A 26627-nucleotide genomic window follows, 5' to 3' on the forward strand; every position below is an offset into this window, starting at 1 on the left:
AAAACAACAAAGCCTCTGCTTCAGGTGGCGAAACCTCCTGCCGTAGTTAACTCACCCTTACTCACAGGGAAATAAAGCAGATTTTATTCTCCTCATCAGTCACTGTCGTGTAGTACTTATGTTCCTGGTTGGGTGGTTCAAAACATCTTTATTGCTTTTTAAAGGGATATTTTAAAAATGTACCATCCTAACCATAATCTCAAACCATCTCATCAATGAGAAATAATTTGTTTATCCAACAGGATTAACAGCTAGTCTGTGCAGGTGTGTTCTGTGGTCTCACACCTGTGTTTCACAGCAACCTTTACTTTATAACCTTTTAGATTAAAACTAATTTTATGTAGTTAACAGCATAACATAAAAGTTGTTGATAATAAAAACTGCACAGTCCACACTGAAGTTTGGGATTAGCTCTTCAGTCTTGGACAAACCAAACCATTTCTATGGACAGAGGTTGTGTTGAACGACCAACAGCATGATTATATTTAACTTTGACCCAGAAACAGAATTTAAATGGCCGAAACATCCCTTTAAGAAGCCCGCTTTGAGGTTAACTTGAACACAGCTCACAACTAACCACACAACTTCCTCATTAGGTCTCCTGCACACCAGCTCGGACCTTTGCTCTGGCCCGAGTAGTTTGGGACAGGTGAGGCTGGACTAGAGGAGGATTAATTAGACAGGAAGTGAGAGGAGTCTAGGAGGAGGGACAAAGAGAGGAAACAAACACTTGAGCAGCTGTCTGAGGAACAGGATGAACAGATGATTTACCTCGACCACCTCGCGCGGCCCCTCGTCCACGGACAACCCCGGCTGGTGCAGCACCAACCACTCCCTTTCCCATAAGCCTTAGAACCGCTGCGCTGTTCACAGACATGGAGAAGTTCCTCTGCAGAAAGAACAGTGTGAGTGAGGTTTTTACGTGAGGAGGTGGAACATTCGCAGCAGCAGGTGTGTGATAAGACGGACCTGCTCCTCCTCGGTCAGAGGCACCAGTGCCAGCGGCTGCATGGGCTCATCTTGCAAAATAGCAGCAAACTCCTTATCCTGCATGTCCTCTGGGACCTGAAGACACAAAAGCACACACACACTCATACACACACCTAACATTCAGACGCCTCACATCCAGGCTGTGCTGGGATAAAAGGCTCAGAATTCCCCACTGACCTTGTTGTCTTTGATATAAAGTGCTAACATCTCCTCTCGGCCGTAGCGGTACTCGGCCAGCTTGTACTTTGGCATGGCGGGGGAAGGAGGGGGAGACGTTACACTCCCCCCACTGGACAGTGCACGAAGCCTGGGTGAGGAAAAGCACAGAAACCACACAGCTCAGCGTGTTTATATTCAAAAGAACAAATTCTCGGTCACTACTCGAAGCTTTTGTCTGTTCCTTTAATTCCTGGCTGCAGAACAAAAACAGTCCCATCCATCTTGCAGCAGAGGGAAGAGAAATTGCCTCATTTACAGCCTACGAGACAAGTTCCTCTAAAGGCTCTGGACTCACACAGATGATATAGCAGCGCTCACATCTGCAGATTTCATTTTAATAAGCTATTACTCTCCGGCCGGCGTCCAAGACCCGCCGCTCAACAATGGCTCCATTCACGGCCTCTACAAAGTGTGTCATTGATTAACAGCCACACATCAGAACCATATGCAGCTCTGGGAGGTGGAGGGGTAAAGGTAAAGCAGAGAGTCCAGAAACACCAGCTACAGGCCCTACAACGCATCGAGTAAAGCACAGGCTCATCTGCATAAACGAGGAGGAGGGGAACAGGAAACGTCTGGAATGTGGAACTCTAAATCCATGAATTTATCATCTTATAAATCTCCGCTGCGCCAAACCAGCAGCTTGCTTCGACTTTGTGTTCAACCACAACAGCCCGACACGCTCCGACCCCTCCACCGGCTAAACCCAAACATCCACATGGTTTAGAACCACCAGCGGCCGTAAACATGGTGGTGGTGCAGCTATGTTATTACAGGAGCGCTGCTGCAGATGCAGAGGGGAGTACCCATGAGAGGTTGGCGCTGGACCAAGAATGCACACAGAAGTCACCCCTCCCCCCCCAGTAATGGCTGCATAAACATCCAGTCAGTGAAACAGAAAGCAGGCTGCAGCTACAGCAGGCTTCAGCGCTGAGCTCTTTATGACTGTTGTCAGGATCGTGATCGGTGCTGGTATAAAACTCCACAGGAAGGTCAGATAAGGACGAGTCTCGAGCTAAATCAGCAGTTTCTGCTTCAACTGTTTTAAAAAATGGTTACAAAGATAAAAGCAGCTGTGAAATGAAAACATTTTGTTTGCAACAGCTGGGCCTAAAAGGTAAAAGTACCTGAAACAGTTTGGTAGCTGCTCATCAGCACCGTGTGGTAGATGAACTTTGGTGCTGCTGGGATTAAAACGACATTAAAACTGATAAAACTAAGTGAATTAGGATGCTGACGTTAAACCTGCATCTCGCTGGGCTGTGACTGGTTTCTAAAAGTCTCAAAACATTCGGATTGTGTGATTCTGGGCATTGGACTGGCTCTCTGTCCAGGGTGTACCCTGCCTGATTGCCCATTGACCGCTGGAGATAGGCACCAGCCCCCCCGCGACCCTACGTGGACAACACGGGTTCAGACAATGGATGGATGGATGATTCTGGACAACTTTCTTACCAATAAGCTAAAGTTGATAGCCCACCTGAATCTCTGGTCCCTTTTACCAGTGATGTGGTTCCAACTAAAACAACTTATTTATTATAATTCAGAGCTTCAGATTCAGATGTTTAGTCAACATCATATAAACACACATTTCCTGTAACCCCTCTGGTCTCATGCTGCTTGTTTAATAGAGTTACATTGAATCTGTGCCACACTGGTGGTCATCCATGTAACCTTCTAAACTAACCTCGAGACCCAAATCTGGATTTGGTGTGATGTAAAGTAAAATTAAATACAAATATTGACAAACTTCCTAAAAAAAGGAAATTAAAAAGAGAAGTGGCTGAACCCAAAATCATTTAAGTAGACGAGAATAAAATATTATGGTGCAAGGAGCCAATAATGGGGCTGCACAGTGGTTAGCGCAGTTTCCTTGCAGCAAGAAGGTCCCAGCTTCAAATCCCAGCCTGGGGTCTTCCTGCAAGTGCACATGTGGGTTCTCTCTCAGTGTGTGTGCATGTGGGTTCTCTCTCAGTGTGTGTGCATGTGGGTTCTTTCTCAGTGTGTGTGCATGTGGGTTCTCTCTCAGTGTGTGCACATGTGGGTTCTCTCTCAGTGTGTGTGCATGTGGGTTCTCTCTCTGTGTGTGTGCATGTGGGTTCTTTCTCAGTGTGTGTGCATGTGGGTTCTCTCTCAGTGTGTGCACATGTGGGTTCTCTCTCAGTGTGTGTGCATGTGGGTTCTCTCTCAGTGTGTGTGCATGTGGGTTCTCTCTCAGTGTGTGTGCATGTGGGTTCTCTCTCAGTGTGTGTGCATGTGGGTTCTCTCTCTGTGTGTGTGCATGTGGGTTCTCTCTCAGTGTGTGTGCATGTGGGTTCTCTCTCAGTGTGTGTGCATGTGGGTTCTCTCTCTGTGTGTGTGCATGTGGGTTCTCTCTCAGTGTGTGTGCATGTGGGTTCTCTCTCAGTGTGTGTGCATGTGGGTTCTCTCTCAGTGTGAGTGCATGTGTGTTGGGTCTCAGTGTTGCCCTATGATGGACTGGGAACCTGTCCTGGGTGAACCCCACCCGTTAGCCTGGAGACTGATGGAGATACAGCCCCCCCTGAGACCCTGCGTAGATGAGCAGGTACAGAAAATGGATGGATGGAAGTAGCCAATGTCCTGATAGGTGGACGCAGGGTTAAACCAATCAGGGCAGCTCTCTGTTATACGTGTACACATTCTTTAAAGTTTGATGAAATGATTACTACAGATTAGCTGATGAGTTATTTGGTGTGCCACACTGATGGCATCAGGCCACTCCCATATTAGTCAGACTCAGTGATGTCAACTCTAAAAATGGTCAACAAAGATTTGTCATGTAAACACATCACAAACAAAGCTTTTAATACATGTAAAGAAACACGTATTACATTCTTGTAATGTAGCACATCAACATCCACAGACAGCGAGGTGTATTATTGTTTAAGACCGACAACAGCCCAACCACAGGAGGAGAGCATGAACACAAACTCAGAGAATCAGACACTGGAGAAGGAAAGAAAGCTCAAGTCAGTACTTTCTTAGGCGAGAGATTTTCTAAAGAGTGGGAGCGTTTGTCTAAAAATAAACAAAGTAGAATCCAGCAGCACAACAAACATCTGGAACACCACCACCCTGGAGCTGTGATGAAGCATCTCACCAGGTGTGAGCGAGTCAGTGTCGAGTTTTTAGTTGTTTCTGTAAACCTCCTCTAACCAACATTTAGCTGGTTTTAAATGGGTTTGATCAACCGGCCGTTGTTTTAACTTACTGAGATGTTCTGGTGAGTTCATGGAGACGCTTCAAGGACTCAGGCAGGTGAGGCACGAGTCAGCAAATAAATGACCAGAATAATGAAGGAATTTATCAAAAGTACTAAAACCAAACATGTAAACTCAACTAAAGTCCTAAAACCTCCCAAAAATAAAAAAGGAAAATCAAATCACTTACCATTCTGGGCCGAAGTTAAGAGTCTCAGCAGTCATATTCCTCACGTCCACACAGAACTGAGTATCTGAGAAGGAAACGGGTTTGCAGTGTAAATATTTATTCTGATCATAAAGACACACACACAGGAGTAAGAGTGATGGAAGACCTTACCCGGTCCAGGTGATCGGAGCAGGCTGGACTGAGCTGGCTTTAGTTAGGCGTAGGTGACTAGAAGGCTGAGTGGTGCTTAAGCTGTGGTCACAGAGATAATAGCTGCCAGGTTCAGGTGCTTGAGGGTTAGCAGGTTATCAGGTCCTAACTAGGTACAGGAAGGGTTCTGATCATTCGTTTGGACAATGGAAGCTCCTGCTACTCACAGCCCCGAAACAAAAAAAACAAAAAAAGACCAAAAAATATAATAAAAAACAAAAAAACCTCAGAAACCAACAGTGGAACAAAAATAAAACACTATAGAAGTAATGATGTTCTTTTCTGTTGTTTTACAGCAGTTGTATCTCACATTAAAGTTAAAATATAAACAGACTCATCCAAAAAAGGAAAAAAAAAGTCTAAATGACAGCGGAGACAACAGGATGGGCTGCTGGAACAGCTGCCGACAGCAGACACCACTCTCCTCTCCTTTCTCTCCCCTCTGTGCCGTTTCTCTCGCTCCAGCTGAAATGTGGATGACGGAGACCCTCCAGGTAACTCCTTAACTTCCTGTTCTCCTCCCTTTGCACCACTGGAACACACACAGACATGTTCAGTGAAACCAACCTTTAAATGCAGACTAAAGTCACAAGTTAATGAGCTGCTGCTCCAACAACCAGCGGTCCACCTCCATAATGGGAACAGAGGTGGTGTCATGTGATTTATTTCCACCACAGAGCCGTGACACAGTGTTCACGCTGAGTCTCAGGTCCACTGAAAGGTTGTTGCAGCGCGCCGAGAGCTGAATAAATTGCGGGACCATTTCTCGTCTTGAACTCCAGCTGCTGCTTAAGCCACACAGCTGGCTAGGGATAAGTCCTGAAAATGTCACGGAAACAAAAAACATCCAGGCAGGCTCATTTAAAAGGTGTGTTATTAGATCTGAGTGATGGATCCTCCTGGTGACAGCCTGGGTTTTGTTTCATTTGCTTCTGATTAGGGCTGCAGCTATCGAATATTTTTGTAATCGAGTACTCTATCGAATCTTTTTTTCGATTAATCAAGTACTCTAATAAATTACCCTTTTGTGTTTGTAAACCATTATATCAAATAGCATGTTATAAAATATGAAAGACCTCTTAAAAGGAACAAGCAATTGCCAGTTATTCTTCAAGTTTTATTCAAAATTAAGTTTGCAAAACTTCAGCTCTTCAACTTTACTTCACAGTAAACAAATGCGTGTGCAAAAAATAAGTAAACAACCTGAGCCGATTTTCCCCTCGTGCGAGAATCTGCTAGCCTGCAAGCCAGACAGAAACTAGGAGGATAACTGTTGAAGTAGCGCTGCGAGCGGCTGCGGCCCAAACAGAACCAGAACCGCTCACGGCGCAAACAGCTCGCCGGCTGTTTCCCTTTTAACACACGTCCGTTTTAATTTCTACACTTTTTTTCTCACACAATAACAGGGATTGTCGAGAAAGCATGTTTGCTGTGGTTTTGTCAAATTATACTGATCACAAAACATTTATTTACTTTCTTTCGTTTTCCTCATAAATACCCGTGTCCTCCTGCAGCGATCCCGAGGGACAACAAATCTCAATAACAACACAATAAAAAGTCCGACATATTGTGTAAAAACTGCTATTTTTTAGCACATTTTAAGTCTGACGTGTTGCTACCAGACGTACGGTGTGAGCTGAAACTGAGTGCTACAAACGAAAAAGTCGCACAGCATCTGCAGAATATATAGAAATACAGGCTAAAATGCATTATCTTGCAGAGGCTCCGAGTCCGCTTGCAGAAGTGACATTTACAGGTGCTGCAGGACCATTTTACAGTATTTACACTGGACTATGTCTTCGGCCTCACGACGTGAAAAATGGTCCCACACCTTTGACATTTTGTGTCTTTTTCGCACTCCACCGGGGTTCAAGTTGTCCGCCATGGCTTAAGAGAAAGTTAAGTTACATTCGATACTCGCATGTGCATAGTCCAGTGGGCATGTGAGTCACTTATTTCGGTCCGGATGAAACATGACCCTGTGCGTTTGCAAAGCCATGAATTAATTAAATATGAATTAAACGAATCCTCGAGGCAGAGAATTTGACTCGAGGATTTTTTGTACTCGAATTATTCGAGGTACTCGAGGAATCGTTTCAGCCCTACTTCTGATGATATAAATGTAATAAATGTATCGTTTTAAACCCTTAGTGACACAACTGGAACAACCCAGGCACACGTTCTGCATCAAACTCTTCAGCTACCCTTCTCACTCAAAATGTCGCAGTATTACAGATCAGAGGTTCAGTTTTGGAGACATTTAGCTAGTTTGCCCCAACAGACCTAACTCGTATCAAAGTATTCGTCATATTTTGCACAGATAATGTTTAAAGTTCAAGTTGAGCTGGCCTTGGCACCATAAATAAGACGAGGAGCATTGACGAGTGCACTCGTTTGTCTCTTCCTCTTCAAACATTGTGTCATCATTATGTAGTTGGTTTAGCACCTTGTGTTGCATCATGAAGCTACATTTGCTTTGCATGCTAGCACATAAGTTATTCCGTTTCTTTAATTGGGGGGGGGGTCGGTCAGTTTACATCAGTATAGTTAAACATTTTCACCAGATGGGGTAAAAAGCCACCTCACTGAGGCGGCCATTTTTTAACAGTCTTTGGTAAAGTTAATTGCCAGTTTAAGAACACAAGAATTTGTTGGTTGGGTTTAGAAAAAAAAACTGTTACACTAATAGAGAACTGCACATCAAGGACAAGTTAGTATTTTTTTTAAATCACAAAGACTGTTTACTTGGCAACAGTTATTATGTTTCTTTCAGAACAAAAGCAAAAGAAAAATCCAAACTCCTTTTAAAAGAGAAGCTGAACTTTCAAAGTCAACTAAAGTGCGCGACACTGCACTCGCGCTGATGACGCAGAAACCAAGCTTTAGAAATCAGCCTGAACCTGCTCAGATGCGGGAGAAGTCTCTTTCTCTCTCTCCCTCCCCAACTACGGTCTCTCTCCCTCCCCAACTCACCTACGGTCTCTCTCCCTCTCCAACTCACTCACCTGCGGAGCCATTATCATCGGCTCTATGTGTGGAAACATAAAACAGGGAAAAACACCTAAATGTGCAGCTCTGTCAGCTGTGGAACTGGGCTCGGCTATGGACGGTACACCGCACCCCCCTCCCCCATTCTGGCTGTTGCCACCGCCGTTACACGAGGGTTAAAATGAAGTTACACAACTCATCCTGGATCAGTCAAAATTGCTAAACCACAGCTTGGACGGTCACGTGCTCGTGCTGTTTGAAATCACAATTCCGGTCCCAAAACGATAAATCGTTCAGCCCTATGTCCCAGTGTCCTAGCCTGGCCAGCAACGCTCCACTGAGTTCCCGGTCGTGGAGCAGGTTCTACCGTTGTCTTTCAAACGATCTGTGCATGCTACTGGACAACAACGCGACATACTCACAGCAACGGATATCAGTAAATGAGACAGTCCGTTGTTGAAGACTGCAAAAATACATAATTTTACTAAACAAAAAGGACTTAATTGCATCTATCTGCTCCTGATTCTAATAAAGCTCAAGTCCAAATAGTCCAAAAACGATGTAAAATGTTTGAAACAAGCTATCGCCATCTTGTTCCACTTGTTGCATCATCCCTGCCCCCTAGACAAATAGAGGGCCCTGATTGGCCCACAAAAAGGATAGAGTGCTGTGATTGGCCAGCCAGAATGTAGCTAGGAGCTGTGGAGGTTCCATAGAGCTCCGGGAGTTGACGTCACGTTTCCCGGCATGCAACAGTTCAAATCGAAACAGCGCCATAAGGCAGGCAGAAGCCCGCAGCTGGACTATTTGTTATTGTCAGAAAACTCAATCAGACAGGAAATATGGTAGATTCCTGTTGTGCCCCAGGATGCAGAACAGACACGGACGACATAAGGAATGAGCCATCTACAGGATTCCCCAAGATCCGGAGCGCCGCAAACGTTGGATCATTGTAATAAAACGCGCTAGTGACCGGGATAAAATGAAACTGTGGGAACCCGAGAGTAAAGGATTTCGCTTATGCAGCGACCACTTCATATCAGGTACTTAAACCAACGTTGTATGCCGGAAGTATGTGACGACAAAATCGAGTTTTGTTGAGGGAACAAACAAATTCAAACTTGAATACGTTATTATGTTTGTGAATGTGTACAAAATAAAGGTTTATTACATTTAAAATGGTTCAGTTGTTATTTTGACTCGTTTTGGCAGCTGACCAGTGGGGCCGGTAGATTCTTGGCGGGGCCGGTAAATATTCAGAGTTACCGGCCCGGCTGGCCGGTTGGTTTTGAAGTTAATGTCCACCCCTGGACGCCTTGCAAATATCAAGCCTATGCTGTCGAGAGCCCAACTGGAGCGGGTACTAGGGCTGCTCGATTATGGCAAAAATAATAATCACGATTATGGTGACTGAAATTGAGATCACGATTATTTAGGACGATTTTTCAATTTATGTTGATTTTATTTGTTTTTATTCAGTCATAAAATTGCTCAGGGCACAATCAGGACAAAAATAAGAAACAAGATGATCACTAAAATAACTCCTGATTCCCAGTATAAAAAGACCAATATACTTATAGCTCATAGTTTATAACCCAAGGTCTATAGACCTTGGTTTAACTCATTTAAGTCTAACCAGTACAGACCCCAAATCAGGGGCGGATTTAGGACTGAAGAAGATCCGGGGCTCAACACGCGCACGCACGTGCGGGCGCAAACACGTGACACGCACTAGTCAACATCATATATAACTTGTACCACATAATTTTTAATCTGAAGCTATAAATTCAGCATATTCAGGGCAGAGTATTGTTCCTGTAAGTGTTTAGTGTGAGATGATAGTAAATATTCCCTTTCTTTCTCCATCAACTTTACCTGATAGTAAGCTAACTTTAGGCAAACCAGCAGCACAACAAATATTTTCAAATAAGACTCACAAACCTGAGTCAACACCAGTATCATCAAAGCTGGGCTTCTGTTGCCGTACTTTTTGTCTAAAAAACGTCCTCATGTCCATCTTCACTCATGCGTTTCAGACAGAGACTGTAGAAGAAGCCGGCTGCTGAAGGACTTCTTCAGTGGTGGAGGCTCAGGCAGGCTGTATACAAACTACTGCCAGCTGCGCCCTCTCTGTTGGACTTTGGTACTGCATGTTACTTCCGCGATTTAGATCCGGGGCTTAACATGAAAGATCCGGGGCTTCAGCCCAAGTAGCCGGGCCTAACGCCGCCCCTGACCCAAATACCAATATCTTGCAAATACTGACAGCAAGAATTATACAGTGGCATTTATAACAAATAAATGCAAATAAATTGATGTTCACAAAATGTTGCGAAACATTTATTGAGTCGTGTCAAGGTGTTGTTGGAGAGTGCACTAGCACCGTGTCCTCAAGAGAGATTAGTTATTATTTATCAGCGTGAGGAACTTATTTCTACCTTATTTATAAACTATTTATTTACAAGTCCATCAGTTAATGTAATAATTGTCCCAACCACAGCTGCACCCCCACCCCCCAACCCGGTCTCACAGCAATCCGGGGCAAGCTGCACGTGTGTTTAGCATGCCGCACGCACACATTTAGCCGTTTTTTAGTGGCTCATGAGTCCGCAGGTGCGGTGTGTGTGTCACTCACTCTGGTTAATCCAACAAGGAGCCAGCTCCGAGAGCTGTCTTTAGCGACCGACACATCACTACATCATTCCCTTTCCTAATGTCCTGAAGAACGGTCCGGAGCGCAGGCGGAGTGTTTAGCTAACCTGCAGGAAATGTCGACGACAGTTATCCAGAAAGTAGCTAAGGGTTACCAGAGATGTTTCTGAGGTGTTCGCTAGGTACTTTTAAGTTAAAAAGCCAAGAAGGGGGTCTGAAAAGCTGCTAGAAATAGCGTCAAAGTCACCAAGTTGGCAACACTGTGGGAGGAGCGCTTCATTTGCAACTCAGGGCAGCGCAAGCGGGAGGAGCAAATAATCGGCTTGTTTTGTTTTTTATAATCGTTCAAAACTCAAATCGTAATCGTGATTAAAATTCGATTAATTGAGCAGCCCTAGCGGGTACTGCATGCCTTTGTAATTTCTAGGCTTGATTACTGCAACTCTCTTTATTCAGGGTTGTGTCAGTCATCACTGCGTCGCCTACAGGTTGTGCAGAACAGCGCAGCAAGGTTCCTGACTGGGACCAGGAAACGGGACCACATCAGTCCGGTTCTGGCCTCCCTGCACTGGCTTCCGGTTTGCTATCGTGCACAATTCAAAATCCTCGTCTTTGTTTACAATTTCTTCCAGGGTGATGTTTCCCCTATCTGGCCACACTCCTGAACACATTCCCCATCACACGCTCTGCGCTCCTCTGAACAAGGCCTGCTTGCTGTCCCTCGTTCTAGGTGTCGTACTCATGGGGACCGGGCTTTCTCAGTCCTAGCACCGTCTCTCTGGAACCAGTTGCCACCCTCAGTTAGGCTGTCCCCATCTCTGCCAGCCTAAAAACACACCTTCTCCGCTTGGCGTTTCCTGAACATGTTTGATTCGGCTCTCTTTTACGCTGAATTTCTTTCACAGTTTTCATTGGTTCACTCTATCCCTTGTTTTACCCATCTGTCCTGTACTAGAATGTTTCACCTTTTTTTTGTAATTTGTAATATGTAATTTGAATTGCTTTTATTTTTGATTTATTCACTATATTTGTACTTCTACTGTACCATGTTCAGCGCCTTGGGCTTCCTGACAGGGTTGCGGAAGGCACTTTATAAATAAAGCTTTGATTGATTGAATAAGGATGATGGTCTTTTACAGAAGCTGACCAACTTCATAACAAAATAGAAACACCCTTTTATTTTTGTCTTTAGCAACAGCTTTAATGTGAAACAATGCATGCTACCTGTACATTTAATTTAAAGGATTTGGTTAAACAAATGTGTCTGGGGCCACCTTTCTAACTAAAACCAGTCATCTGAACTGCCCCAGCGTGAGAACGTTAGGCTGACGTGTTCTACATACGGTAGGTTACTGATAAGAGGCAGGGCTGGTGGGCTTCAAATGTCAACAACTGTCTATATTAAACTAGAATTAATGAACACGTAATTTTTGATACTCAGTTGTGTGACCTTTTCCTAAAACCCCTAAAAATCATTTATGTTGAGCCATATTTTTATTACATTTGTCAGATTTCATCAGCTCACATGATGCAGGTAACTGAAAACATAAGATCTACATAATACTGTGGTGCTCCACAACATCAATTATTAACAGAGCATTTCATAGAACAATATTTACTTCTGGTGTTCATTAATGTGTCGCTTATTGCTCCTCGCTGTAGCAGCTCCATAATGAGTTAAAGTTAAGCTAAGTATTGTTTTAAAACATAATTTCATTATTTGACCACTAACTGACATTTACAAGTACTTCTGCAATTGGTGTAGACGACTGTGTGTTTTGCAAACTTTAGATATGTCAACTTGTACAATGACTTGGAACAGAGCCCGTTATGTGGGCAACAAATGTTGGTGACACTGCATCCAAATAAGCATGTATCTGGTTGTGTAAAGTCTCAACAAAACAAGAAAAACAACCTTTACTTCCTGATTTATTTGAAACCTGTTAGTTAAATCAGAATACCAACATTTAGCCTTCCAGGGGTGGACCTTTAAAGCGCCCGAGCGCCAATGGCGCTAAATTTTCTCGTCGGGCGGTAAATACTTGACGACTTACTGCCCGGGTGGCGCCCAAGCTTTATTTGTCATTTACACACCGGCTTTCACCTACGTCATGGCCCCGCCCTGTAGGAAGCTGCCGTTTTCGTTTCGCGCGCGTGAACCTGCGCGCCTCTAGCCACGTACTGCACTTGTACGATTCGTGCACGTCCTGCACGATCCTAGTTATTGTCACGTGAACTATAAGTTCACTATTAAAGACGAAGTGGAACCACGCTAGAAACACACAAGCACGCAGGAAGATCGCGCCACCACAGGGATTGGATTTCTTGATGAAATCTCCGGCAAAACGCTTTAAAACTGGTGAGGAGAAGCGAGACAGTTCGAAACGGTATGAAGCAGAGAAGCGTGTGCGTAGGTGGAATGATTCTTGGAGGTTTAAAGAAGACGGGAGGCGCGGAGAACGGCCGTATTTGAGTTGAGTAGCGGCTCGCCTGGAAAACAGACGAGAGCAGACGGAAGCAGCAGGGGGAGTGGCTGAAAGCCGGCGTTTAACGCCGGGGACACACCGGCCGCGGAAGCGCCCGAAGCGAATCGCTCACGAAGTCCGGCCGCTGCTCGCCGCTCCTCAGTTCAGATCAGACGCGCCCCATTCGAGGCGCGCCTCGGCTCAGCTGTAGTTTTTCTTTTAATTACTTGGTGTCCTCCATTTCCTCAGCTCTTTTCCTGTGTGTGTGTGTGTGTGTGTGTGTGTGTGTGTGTGTGTGTGTGTGTGTGTGTGTGTGTGTGTGTGTGTGAGTGAGAGTGTGTGGTGTGAACCAGTTGTTTCTGCCAGTTGAATCTCTTGGACTTCCCTACATGTGTAGCTCGGGGGTGACGATGGATGAAGATATCGCGTTAGCATTCACACTTGTTCAATTTTCAATTTTAATTCTGATGCCTGTTAGCAGCTGAAACACATCCTCACGCGCTTGTGGATATCATATATTCTATATGAAAACATGACTGTAATAATAAGTAAAGGTTATCAGCTGTTCAGTGTGCTCATAGGAAACGTGACAAAAGAACACAAAACACATTTCTCCTTATGGCCTATATAGTTGTCATCATCAACATAACATGATTTACATAATACATGTGAACAACTAACATTTCATGTTCTACCACCGGATGTTTGGATCAAAATGTGAACCAATCAGATCTTAGATCAGGTGAGAGCCAGGCGTTTCCCATCATCCTCTAGGTTTTGCAGCCGGTAGAGAGCAACTGCAGCGCCTTGCTCCAAAATCTGCGACCGCCTTGATCTCACGAGGTTATCGATGCCTACGTATGCATGACGTCAGAGCAAGTCAGGTCAATTCGGACACAAATCTAACCGGCATGCACCGCTCGCCGATCACTGCTGGTCTACTCTGCGCAGAACTGGCTCATCTCGAACACAGTCAATGGCTTGAATACAGCAAAGCGGCGTTGGTGATGTACTGCGTTGTATGCCAGAAGTATGCGACGACAAAATCGTGTTTTGTTGAGGGAACAAACAAATTCAAACTTGAATACGTTATTATGTTTGTGAATGTGTACAAAATAAAGGTTTGTTACATTTAAAACGGTTCAGTTGTTATTTTGACTCGTTTTGGCGGCTGACCAGTGGGGCCGGTAGATTCTTGGCAGGGCCGGTAAATATTCAGAGTTACCGGCCCGGCTGGCCGGTTGGTTTTGAAGTTAATGTCCACCCCTGCGGCTTCATTCAACCATTTCAAATCATAATTTCCAGCTAATTCTGACCTTAAAGCTGCTTTCCGGAGTTTTCCCCCTTTCAGAAATTATGTATGATTTGTCAGAAATCCGTGAAAGTGATTGTCTTATCATGTACTGTGATATAATGTAAGCAATACGTCCTTTAAATTTTTTGAGTTGATGAACTTTTCACGGACAATTACGTCTCTAAAATATAAATGTATGAGAACACAACATGACATGAGAATGATACTCGTAAAACAACGTGTTTAGCTCTGCTTGTCGGCTACAGAAACACATTTATAAACAGAAACGTGAAGCCGCCATCTTTAAAAAAAACAAAGAGGAACAGAGTTTTTGTGTGATGTGCTTGTCAGCCACTAGATGGTGCCATCGGATAAGAGAAATACTCCGGAAAGAAGCTTTAAATCCTACGAGACTAATACAAAAAGATTCAGAACTTGTTCTACCCTTATATTATTCCTAGTGTTTAATAGTGTTAATAAAGACAAACTGTCTTCTTTGGGACTTTTCCAAACAAAAATAATTCCCTCGTTACGTGGAAGTAGCAATTTTTTGTGATTTATTTATTATTTATTCAGTAAAAATACAAAATTAAGTTTTAAATATTGCTTATATATATGAAAGAAATCCTCTAAAAATAGTTTAAATAACCAAATACGGATTTAAAAGCTGGTTAATATTTACGTGACCAGAGTGACTTAAATTTGAAGGAGATCCACACCAGCTTTCTGCAACCAAATCTGTGAGGTGTCCTCATGTAACAACTTTGGATGTGATGTTATTTGTAATAAATGTGTGGGAAAGGTCAAAAGACCCAATACAGAGTACAAAATATGATAAAGAACATGATAGTAAAACAAGCTTAAAATGAATCAAACCCCATTAATACCAGACACATAAAAAAATAATTGTCCACTTGTGAAAATTGGTATTTGCTAAGTGCTTAACGGTAGCAAATTAAATAACAAATTATCATGATTTAAAGCAGAAACATTACAATAAAATCCAGCTTTTAAAGCTGCAAACCAAATTTTAAACACACAACCATAAAACCCATTCACCACATTGAGGTCAACTCATATCAGAGATAAAAAGTTTAACAATAAAGCTAAAGCAAGGTCATCAAGCAGAGTGAACACACTGCACATGTTATCTGCTAAAACCCTTTATATTCTTTAAATGAACCTCGGCTACAAGCAGCTTTCACCGAGAACAACCTAAAACTGAAAAACACTGAAAAGCTTAAGTGGAAGCTAACAAGCTACATTTGCGCTACTGTTGCTGTTATAAGCTAATAGCAGCAGATTTCTCCGTAGTAGGCGTACAGCTAACTGTTAGAGGCGTCTGTAAACATGATTCAGTTGCTCAACAGACACGGTTTACCACCTAAACTAGCACTCAGGTATGCGCTGGATCGCTAAGGCCTTGGCGTGATGGTTCAAGTGACACCAGATATGATGGCGGAGGGGGCGGATGGTTGGGAAGGAGACTCCCCGGCCTGCTCCACCGTTGAGCGGACTACCACCACCGCGGCTGTCCTCACTATGAAATACTTTAGTTTAATGCATTTGGAACAAGACGAGTAAATCCATAAATTGGTGTAGTTTTTAGTTGTAAAACGGTTATTTAACCGTTGTTTTTTTTTCACCGTGGACGAATCGAGCTAAACGAGCCGAGATTAGCATGTTAGCTCGTACGCTAGCCAGCTGCAAAGAGGAACCCTTGCTCGCTTACCTTGTGTTTATGTCCGCACGGCGTGCCTACAGCCAATATATGGTATGCATTGGTCTCTTTAAACACTGTAAACGTATTCATTCGACAGAATAGTACTTTCAGGAAAATCTGCGGTGTGGTTATTAGGTTTCCTCTCGCGCTCACTCTTCTCCTCCAACGGTCGCTGCTGCGTATCAATGTGTGTCTGCTGCTCCGAGTCGCTCCTTCTCTTCTTGTTGTTTGTGTTTCGGAAACATGGCCGTCCTTGTGATACCACGTGACCGCGCATTGCCAAGCGGGCAACCAATGCAGGAGCAGAGCAAACACACCCCTATTTTTACCAGCGAGGACTCTCCTGTTCCGTTTTAGCTCGACGTGGCTTAATTAGCCAGTTTAATGAGCGCGTGCAATAAAGTGGGGCCGCGTTGCTTTATAATAAACACGCTCCTGAGACAGTTTTGGAACACTGGAATAAACATAATTAACAAATGTATTTTTGTAATAACAAACTATTTTACCAAGAAGCGTCACGACTGTAATAAACAATATAATATTTTAATAATTTATGAGGTTTCTGCAAGTTTTACAGCTCACCGAACTGTGCATGTGCAGTGTGATCCACTCTTTGTACACAAGAGAGCGCAGTTTGGCAGTAAAATAATAATGCAAAAAGTAATGGTTTAAAATGAAGTAAAAGCATAATGCATTCAACCCTAATTTATTGTAAAATGTTGTGACTTTTATTTTCTAAAAGTGAATGTGAAAAAGAAAATGACTATTATAAGACCCTTGTGCAGCTCGAACCTTGTGCAGGATCCAATCGTTTGCATTTTTAATATCATGCTATACAGTCAAAAAAAGGTGATTTTTAAAAACTTATTTAAGAAAAAAAATTATGTCAGTGAAGTCCACAAGTAATAAGAACAAATACTGAAATTGAAGTATATAAACATTATGAACAGTTTTCATCCACATCACTGGAAATACCTAACATGTCCTGTGTTGCCCAGATGATTTAGACTTTGATCCCCAAAATTAAATGTTAGAGATTTAATTTTTAAAAATAAAACATAAATCTCAAGCATTTTTACTTTTTGTGAATGTTTACAGCCCTAATATCCTAACCCTAATTATGCAATTTCTTTAGATTTTACATCAATTTTGGTGAAAAATATGCATCAAGAAACTCTCTTTTCAGGATATTATCTTAAATGTAAAACCTCCTATTCTGTGACCCACAGTAGAGCCCTTATGCAAACCCTAGCAACCACTGGGAGATATATTAAGGTTTTAGAAGTTTTTCCATTACTATAACCAATCTAGGAGACGTGTGGCTGCACAAACTGTTGGATCAGATAAGTTCAGTAACCAGCCAATAGATCCACTCTGCTCCTCTGCTGCTTATACTGTCTGTGTCTGACTGCAGCTGCGTTTCACTAGATGGAGAGAAACACACATACAGGATAGGCTGTATAGAAAAACCTTTATTGTGTAATTGAGTTATTTTTTATTCATATATGACCTACATTTTCCAATGGACAGTCTTCTAGTTCTTCAGTAGCTCCAGCTTTAAGGATGCATATGTTTTGCACCCTCTCCTTCTTCCTGCTGATGGTGTTCTACCTGGTGAGGGCCACAGTGTCTAACAGCTTCAGAGACTGCAGCCAGTTTTTCTACATGCAAACACCTCCTACAGGTATCAAGGGGTCAAACCCGAAGCATATATGCCAGAAGTATGTAGACAAACTCCGCTATGCCACGTTGTACGACAGCAGCCACCACCTGCCTCTCTACTCAGCGTACATTTTTAAGAAGTCCAATGGGAAGAGGAGGGCAGACACACCCTGGATGTATGAATATATATATATATATATATATATATATATATATATATGTGTGTGTGTGTGTGTGTGTGTGTGTGTATATGTATATATATTTTTTTTTGTTTATGTATTTTGCAGAATGTAATGAAGTCCAAATGCCATTTATAACAAAAGGCTCCCATTTTTTATATTGAGGTAATTTGAGTTCAATTTATTTAGAAGTAAAGATCAGACAAAGGTGTGACCTGAAATTCAGCAGCTCATGTTTAAAAAAATCAAATTATTAGCCTGGATTTTTAAACAATTAAATTAAACAATTAGGCTCAATATGTTCCTAAAGCTAAACCACTGTATCTTTGCAGTAATTATACAAAAATGTGTATAAAACTACAGCCTAGAGGTTCTTTTATGAAATGTCAGGAATGCAGAAGCGTCATATGGTCAAATACACAGAATGCAGGAACGGCCAATCACACGTTAGCAAGTATCAGCAGAGCCAATAGATGAGATGACGGTTCAAATGGGAAACAGCTTCAACACAAGAAGTTGTTTTCCGCTTGGTCCTCGTGCTCAGCCAGTGTCTATCTAAAATTGCGTAATATTGTTTTTAGACGGTAAAAATTGCAGGGGACAAATCATGAGTTTGGAAAAAGCCAACTGGTTTCCCCGTTTTACTGAGATTAGGAAGCTAAAATGTGATCAACTGGCTCATAGTTTAGTTCTAACATGTCGCCACTAGAGGACGACAAATACCCTCTATGTTTATAATAAACGCCATCAAACCTTTTGAGTTTGTAGGCTGTTGCATGCTACATTTAGCACTTTGACTCTTACATTAATGCACTTCATTTGTGATTTTAGCTAAATAATTAGAGAAAAATGGTTAGAACGGGTTTCCCTGTTGCTAAAGTCAAAATGTCTCAGTGTTTTATTTTTGAAAAGATTTACAGGAAATGTGTCTACTTAGTAACTCGTCACTTTACAATGTTGCCTTCTTTATTCTCTTTCCTCTTCATATTATTGTTTTCCAGAGGGGGAAAAATATTTTTTCCAGCTTTGCTGAGACATGGAAGCAAAAATGTTCTGTACTACGGGTTGCCAAAAGTGTAGTTCAGGTTGTCTCGCCTTTGGAGGGCGCCAGTTCCCCTCTAAATTCAAAATTAAGTCAATAAAAACACCGAGTTTGTAGCGCAGTAGCTACCTGGGTTTAGCACTTTGAGAAGTGTTGAGCACAATCTCACACTGCTACATAAATACAGTTTATTGTGTTTCAGCAAAAAAGAAGAAATAAAAAATACTTAAAATACGAGTTCCCAGTTGCCAAATCCAAAATTCCAATTTTTTTTATTTTGAAAGAACTTACAGGAATTGTTTTTATTAGATAAATATTTTATTGTCATAAGTATAAATCCCTCTTGTCCTCCCACTCCACCTTCATACGAATGTTTGTTATCAGCCTTAGTGAGATAAAGAGGCTAAAGGGTTTACTAGAACCAAAGTGTAGTTATAAATGGTCATCACCAGAGGACGACAATTCCCCTTCCTGTTAAACCACAGTCAATTAAAAACTGAGTCTGTAGCACTGTAGCGAGCTGGGCACTTTTACTTCCCACAACCATTGTGTTTAACACTGGCATAACTAAGATTTTAATTGTGCATTTAAATAACTAAAAAGAGAAGAAGACTGTTTCCCCCTTTGCTAACGTTAAAGTACAGCAGAGTTGGGTAGCCATGGTTTTCAGTGCAGGTCTGCCAACTATAGCAAAAATCCAACAATGGGATTTTTATTTACAAAAAAGAATAAATTATCTTAATTTATTTTATAGAATAAATTCAATAAAAAAGGAAAGTAATTTTTAAAGTAATTTTAAGGAAGATAAAATAATTTATCCCTCCAAAAAAGAAACAGTCATATTTAGGCAGTTTTAATTTTTCAGAGGTGAGGTGGATGCTGCATTGACCTTTTCTATTAAAAAAAAGTTGATTAATTTTAAGCTAAACATATGAAACAATTTGATAAAATAGAGGGGGAAATGTATTTTCATGTACATACATTTATCATTTTAATTCACTGCAGAACAGTTATGTCTTATTATGTTGTTTCAATTAGTAAGGCTTACATACAGATGGCCAATGAATAACAGAACATTTATGTTGCAATTGCATTCTGCTGGACTACTGAATGGGTTTTGACATTCTGTTGTAGGTTCTCTACAATAAGAGATCACAGACCTGTCAGGACACCAATGAATATGTTTGGTGACTCCAGTACAAAAAAATTTCATTTAACCTTCAATAAGAGAGTTCAATTAATTACTTTTTATAAGTCATTCTTTTCTAACCAGACATAAGGAGAAAAACATGCTGGATAAAGTATAACTTGTGCCTGAGCATTAAAGCTAAGCTAACTAGCTTTAGCATTAAACCCTGTTGAATAAAGGGATTTATTTCCTTTCTTTTCCCACAGCTGGTGTCTGATGATGACGGCGGTAACATGAAGGTCCTTCCTCTAAGCGACGACACCCCCCCTCTGATTGAGGACAGCCAGACTGTGTTGGATGACTACATCGATGCCGTAGACTACAGGCGAGGTCCTCTGACTCCAGATCAGCACCAAGCAGACCCAGAACACAAGTCCTCCACCTACATGTTGACCAACACCGTTCCACTCGTCACAGACTTCCTGGACTCCTCCTGGAACCCATATTTAAACCTCATCCGCCAACGTCTGAACAACTTCTGCCACAGTAAATCATTCATCGTGACCGGGGTAACTTTTTCAGGGGCAGCTATCAAGCGTGATAACAGGGACCGCCTCGTGATACCCAAACACTTATGGCTGGCGTACTGCTGCCCGCTGTATGATCGTAACTCACCATAAGAGGTGAGGTTTATGTTCCCCAGCTATGGAGGCTACGCCCTGAATGAACAGACGGGCAACAGTGTGATGGAGGTCCCTCTAAAGACTCTGGAGAGCTTCCTGAGGAGCCAGGCAGACATATACAGAGACCTGGCTGTTTTTTATAAAGGCTGTGTGTCGGAGAACCCCTTAGAGTAAACGAGGAGAGACCTGCAGGTGGAGTAACAGAAGAAGCACCTGCTGAGATGTTATATCTCTCAAACGTTAACTGTTACAGTCTTAAGTCAATTTTGCATCTTCACATTAAATTCAATGACATCTGATAACTGATTTTGTTTGAAACTTGCAACTTAAACTGTTAAATGTTTGATAAAATCATGGAAAATCGTGTCTGGAGCATATCACACAACAGAACAACAACAAGACTTCAGCCTGCCTGGAAATGTGTTCGGTAAACGGTAAACTTGTAATTTAAGAAGGCAGTAATCACTTGTATCTAAATATGAAATATAAAAATACATGGTTGGTGTGTTCTCTCTCTTTGAAACAATCACATAATCATATCCCAAAGATAAAACAAGAGCGTGAAATAAATTGATCTTTTCTTCGCAATTAAAGGTGCAGTGTGTTAGTGAGAATTTTACAGTGAAAAAAATCCACAAGAGTCTAATGTTTCAGTCATTTAGGAAGGAAGGTTATACTGAAACATGTTTCATATCCAGTTGGCTGCTGGGTTGTCAATTTTTCTCCTTTCAAAACAAAAGAAGGAGGGACGTAACTACTGCTACTACCATCAGTGAGTGCGGGGTTGCCATGTCTCTACCAAGCTAATGCCCGGAACACACCAGCTGCGAAGCGCCACGAAGCGGATCGCTCACGAAATTTGCGCGCTGCCCATTACTCTGTTCACATCAGCCGAGAATTTCCTATGAGCGGTTCTGCTCACACCGTTTTCCAGACTTTGTTTTATTTTGAAATATTTCTTTATTTTGTTAAATTTACCGGCCTGCCTCTTCTGTTTTGGTTTGACTTCCGGCCAGAATTGACTTGGCTTACTCACGGCTTGCGAAAAAATTAGAGCTCACGCCGTAACAAGCTCTGCATGTCGCAAGCCTTTGTGGCGCTTTGCAGCTGATGTGACCAAGAGCGTAGTTTAACAAGGGCGCCGATTAGAAGCGCTTGTTGTTCCACGATGCTTTGCGGTGCATCGTTGCGCTTCCGCGTCTGGTGTGTTCCAGGTATAATATTGCAGCGCCACTATTGTAATTTGACGACGGTCAGCAAAAAGCTCCAGAGTTGCTTTAAGTGGCTGCAGTAACCACATTTTACCACAGGGTGTCATTTCTACACAATGTTCCTTTAAAATGTTAAAGTTGTACTTGATTTATTTTTATTGGTCACCATTATCTCATAAGAGCATGGAAGTGGACTAGAGTTCAGCTTTTTTTTTAAGTAAAAACACAAGTTTTAATAAACAAATTTAAAATGAGAAGGATTTCAGAGGATTCTACGATTGTTGTGAAATATTTTCTAAGAGTATTTGTAACACCAGAATCCACACACACACACACACACACACACACACACACACACACACACACACACACACACACACACACACACACACACACACACACACACACACACACACACACACACACACACACACACACACACACACACACACACACACAAAAGACAGGCCAAATGGTCTAAACTGGCAGTAACTTCCAATAATGACTTGTGAACAACCATCATCAAGAGTTGCTTCATAACTGGTTGTTCAGCTGATTCAAATCCCAGTTTTATCTCAACAAGTGATCCGGACAAGGACGGGCCGTAGTCAGCCATCAGTCATGTTTTAAGCAGAAACATATTTATACGAGTGGGTGTCTGGCTGCTAGGATCTGGTCACTACTCCCCACTGATACTTTAGGCAAACATACAGAAATAATTTACTAATAAATAAATAATCCCAACAGATTGAGAATGGTATTAGGGTTAGGGAAGACACCAATTCACCACAACCTTACTTATGTTTATATGAAATCATACTGTAATAAAATGCTATTTTAAAACAATTATCTATTAAAATCCATTATTTGATTCTTTTCTGCACACATCATATATTTGTTTTTACCTTTTTTGTTGACAAGTTTATGCTAACTCTGTAGCCTTCCTCAGAGCAACACTGATTGTTACTCACCTCCGTTTATCTGCGTGCAGCAGAGGACGATGTCGCCCTCTGCTGCACGCGCCCTCCTCACAGATGAACCTGTCCCATGAACGGCCCAGTGTGTACACTCATTCCTCCCTGTTCATTGATGGATTAAGGAAGTGATAGAAATAAGGAGACGTGGACCCAGGACAACCTTAATAGGTTAAACTAATCTTTATTACGCTGTGTGCAGAAAAGAACCAAATAATGGAGTCTGAAAAACAACACAGAACAAACGTAGCAAAGGTGTCTATTAAACAGTTTCCTGTAAAAACTCATGACTACAATTCATGTGTCAGGCTTTAAAGCCTTAAACAATAGTGGAGATAAAAGTACAGTGAAAGTACATCTCAAAGTAGATTTTACTACCTGGATTGATTGATAGTACATTATCTATATGTGCTACTGAAATTTTTGTAATTATAGTAGAATGTGTGATTCTGCAGTATGTTACATGAGGCCAATGGAAAGGCTTAGGTTGTGTATTTGAGGGCTGCCTGACTACCTGGTTGGGTGTTTTTCTCTCCAGTAAGAGACACATTTGTGTCTGGGTGCTCTGACTTCCTGTGGGTGGATCTGCGACAGCATGGTGTGGCCGTTGGTTTGCATACTGATCCTAGATTACAAAGAGGAACACATTACACCTGAGTTAGCTGTCTGAGCTCCACACGACATCCTGAGAAACATTCCTGCTGTTACCTTCCACCTGACATCCATCGGCTCCACACCAGAGATCCTTCTTGATGATGGCATTCTGGTTCCAGATGTGCATCTTGGTGGGAATCCTTTTACTGCCGTCACCAGTGAGAGGCAGAGTGGAAAAAGAGCTTTCTCCAGAGTGCAGAGAGTTCCTCTACATGGAAACACCCCCGACAGGTCTGGAACACCACTCTGTCAAGTTCATTTGTCAGTTTTACAACAAGAGACCACGCTACATGACGTTGTACAACACTGTGGATCACATACCCATCTACTCTGCCTACACCTTCAAACGCTCAGATGGGGAGAAATGTGTGGACGTCCCCTGGATGTATGAGCCACAGGTAAAAGGAACTGTCTGTGTCCTTTTTACTTTCTGATCATTTATTTACTCACTTGGGTCTATGTTTTGGCGTAGCTGTCCACCTCTTCTGGCACGCACGAAATGCAGCCCTTCCCTAGTGGCTACATGCACATGAATTTCAAAGATGCCCAAGCTACACTGGACGACTACACTAACGCCGTCCAGTACGAGCGCGGCACCCTCAACCCAGACGAGCACCAGGACGAACCAGACGACAAGGCCTCCACCTACACGCTCACGAATGTTGTGCCTATGGTGCCTGATGTCTACAACAGAATCTGGAACAAACAGGAGCACGTCGTCCGCAAACGGCTCAACAACTACTGCAGAGGAAAGGCTTACATCGTGACGGGTATCACCAACTCAGGGAATATGATCCGCAGGGACAACATGAACCGCATCGCAGTTCCCACCTACCTGTGGTCGGCCTATTGCTGCATCCACTACGACCACAACACACCTTATACTGAACGTTATAAGTTTCCATCTTTTGCTCATTACAGCCTCAACGAGGACGAGAGCAACGAGGTGGTGGAGCTCTCTGTCCAGAAGCTGAAGGAGTTCCTGAAGAAGACTGCATTTGTGAACCAGAGTTTTCAGATCTTTGCGGGGGACTGCATGCCCCCATCATCCAGTAATAATAAAGAACAAGTTTAAATGAAAGGGAGCAACGATCTATTTTATCTCATTCAGCAAGTCAAAGCTAACACTCTTCTGTAACTAGCTCATGAGACCTATACATGTAGGTTTGGACTATAAACAATGGAAACAAATGTCCGACAATATTATCATCATTCAAGTTTCACATTCAATTGTTTGTAAATGCCTTGAGTAAATGAAGAGATAAGAAAACAAACAGCCTTCGCATTTCTTCGGAGAATAACTCATCTTGGACATACAAGCTAACGACTAATCACAGTGGGGCCTGTTACAAAATTATTTCATAGCCGTTTATGCAATTTTTTGATCTTAACATAAATTTCAGATGTCATGGTTATGAAATAGAAAGATATAAAACAAGCTGTGTAGCTGGAAGACAGGAAAAGGGGACCTGCAGCCGGAGTCTGACGCCAAAGCGAGGGTTTTAAAAACGAAGCTTCCTCTTTGAGGAAGAAATACGTTTTTTATCTTTCCAGCTTTGTTTTGGTTAGCGGTCTGCTGACGTATGCTTTCAGGAGGTGCGCTCATGACGTTGCGTGTCCTGCAGAAGCGAGACGTGGTGCAGTCTGCCTTACTGGAATCTTTTTTTGTACAGCGCGACACCTTTCTGGAGTTCTCACAGTGTGACATGAACAATCCTGTGGGACGGCCAAAAATCATACAGAGTTATCCGGGTTTGCTGTCACAGGTGGAGCAGTCGAGCTTCATCTTTAATGCCTGGCCTGATACAAAAACTTTATTAGAAATATTTTTGGCTGCTTTAAATCCCAACCGACACAGAGACAGAATTGAAAGGGAAGGGGGGAATGGAAGAGGTAGGGGAAAGTTCACAAAAATAAAAAAATAAGAGATGTACAAGAATCTGTTTATAGACCTGCAGAAAAAGAAGAAAAAAAGTAAAAAGGGGGACACACAAAAATACAACACATCCAAAATGTCACTGCGCCAACAGCACGAGGATATATAACAAGAACAATTTTAGCTGAAAAATCACACAGCAATAATTCTTAGTGCATTTAGTGCCAACCACAGCCCTAAGCTATGTGTCCAAAATGCCCAAGTCCATACTTGTGAGAGCACCATGTGAGTACCTGTGTGCGTACAAGCACTTGTGTATGTAAGGTTTCTCTATTGGAGTGTCCAATTGTGAGTGTGAGGGGCCACAGATCTGCCCCTAAAGATCCACAGAAGATGGAGCAGTTCCAAGCCCCAGAGATCCAGAGGTCTTACCCGGAGCGCTGACACTCCAGGGAGACTGCCGCCAGAGAAGCCCCAACCTCCCTCCCAAGAAGCGCGAAGGATCACCCTGGGGGGGTCAATTAGCAGGTGTGCCAGAGGCCCAGGAGATAATAACGGCAAGTCCCCAGGTCTGCCCGCAGCTGCCCACTCCATGGTAGGCCAAGCTCGGAACTCAACGACCCGAGACCCAAGGGCACCCAACCCCGGCAGAGACCCAACAAAGCCTAGGGACCTAGACCCCACTAAACAGCCACCAGTAGCAAGCCAGCAGGTGTGGTTAGGACAGAAGAAATAGTTTGTAACTAGCCCCATTAGCCATTAGCTCGACTGTCTATCAGAACAAATCTCTGTTTCTCCAAACTGATGCTATTCAAGAATTAGAAGCACATGGAAAAAATTTAACAGAAAAATACCTTTTTTTTTAACATTAGTGGTATATTTTTGTCATTCAAACTGAAAAATGTTTAAATGTGCAATAGCATATATTAGACTCAGTAGTAAAGGCCTTCACCAGTCAGACTTTATTTTACTTATTTGAAAATTATTTAAAATAATTTTTTTACTTATTAAAAAAATGGAATAATGGAAAGCACTTTGAGTGCCTAGAATAGTGCTATATAAATCCAGTCCATTATTATTATTATTATTATTATTATTATTATTATTATTATTATCTACAGGAGAAACCTGAAGTCAAGTTAACCTTATAAAATGTTTCTGCGGTACAAAAATAAATATAATAAGATAAAGAAATAAGCAACCAAACTAATAAAATACTCAAAGAAAATATAACTTGCAAAATTTAGTTTATAAATGTAAATCCTTCCAAAGAAATTATTTCTGAT

The 26627-nt window shown here is 42.2% G+C and overlaps 3 protein-coding genes across 7 annotated transcripts in view; 2 read left to right on the top strand and 1 right to left on the bottom strand.

Moving 5' to 3' along the window:
• Positions 1–16217, bottom strand: part of gigyf1a (GRB10 interacting GYF protein 1a) — a 35423-nt gene extending 19206 nt beyond the window's left edge. The window contains exons 1-6 of one of the 5 annotated variants that reach the window (XM_015946261.3): positions 15941–16217; positions 4771–5341; positions 4621–4684; positions 1168–1297; positions 970–1065; positions 772–889 (exon numbers count right to left, since the gene is read on the bottom strand). In XM_015946261.3, the coding sequence (XP_015801747.3) occupies positions 772–889; positions 970–1065; positions 1168–1297; positions 4621–4655 (379 nt within the window). In that variant the 5' untranslated portion in view covers positions 4656–4684; positions 4771–5341; positions 15941–16217. The other 4 variants (XM_015946260.3, XM_015946262.3, XM_054747396.2 and 1 more) reach the window with 4 other exon arrangements.
• Positions 16218–20177: 3960 nt separating this feature from the next.
• On the top strand, positions 20178–21072 carry LOC107377107 (uncharacterized). Its single transcript, XM_015946532.3, has one exon. The coding sequence runs from the start codon at positions 20237–20239 to the stop codon at positions 20621–20623; it is 387 nt and encodes a 128-aa protein (XP_015802018.3). The 5' UTR covers positions 20178–20236; the 3' UTR covers positions 20624–21072.
• A 2441-nt stretch (positions 21073–23513) lies between these two features.
• LOC107376881 (endonuclease domain-containing 1 protein-like) lies at positions 23514–24679 on the top strand. Its single transcript, XM_015946196.3, has 2 exons — positions 23514–23863; positions 23938–24679. The coding sequence occupies exons 1-2, from the start codon at positions 23564–23566 to the stop codon at positions 24538–24540; spliced, it is 903 nt and encodes a 300-aa protein (XP_015801682.2). The 5' UTR covers positions 23514–23563; the 3' UTR covers positions 24541–24679.
• The last annotated feature ends 1948 nt before the right edge of the window (positions 24680–26627 follow it).

This window comes from Nothobranchius furzeri, chromosome 2 (genome assembly GCF_043380555.1).
Source record: "Nothobranchius furzeri strain GRZ-AD chromosome 2, NfurGRZ-RIMD1, whole genome shotgun sequence".
Taxonomy (NCBI): Eukaryota; Metazoa; Chordata; class Actinopteri; order Cyprinodontiformes; family Nothobranchiidae; genus Nothobranchius; species Nothobranchius furzeri.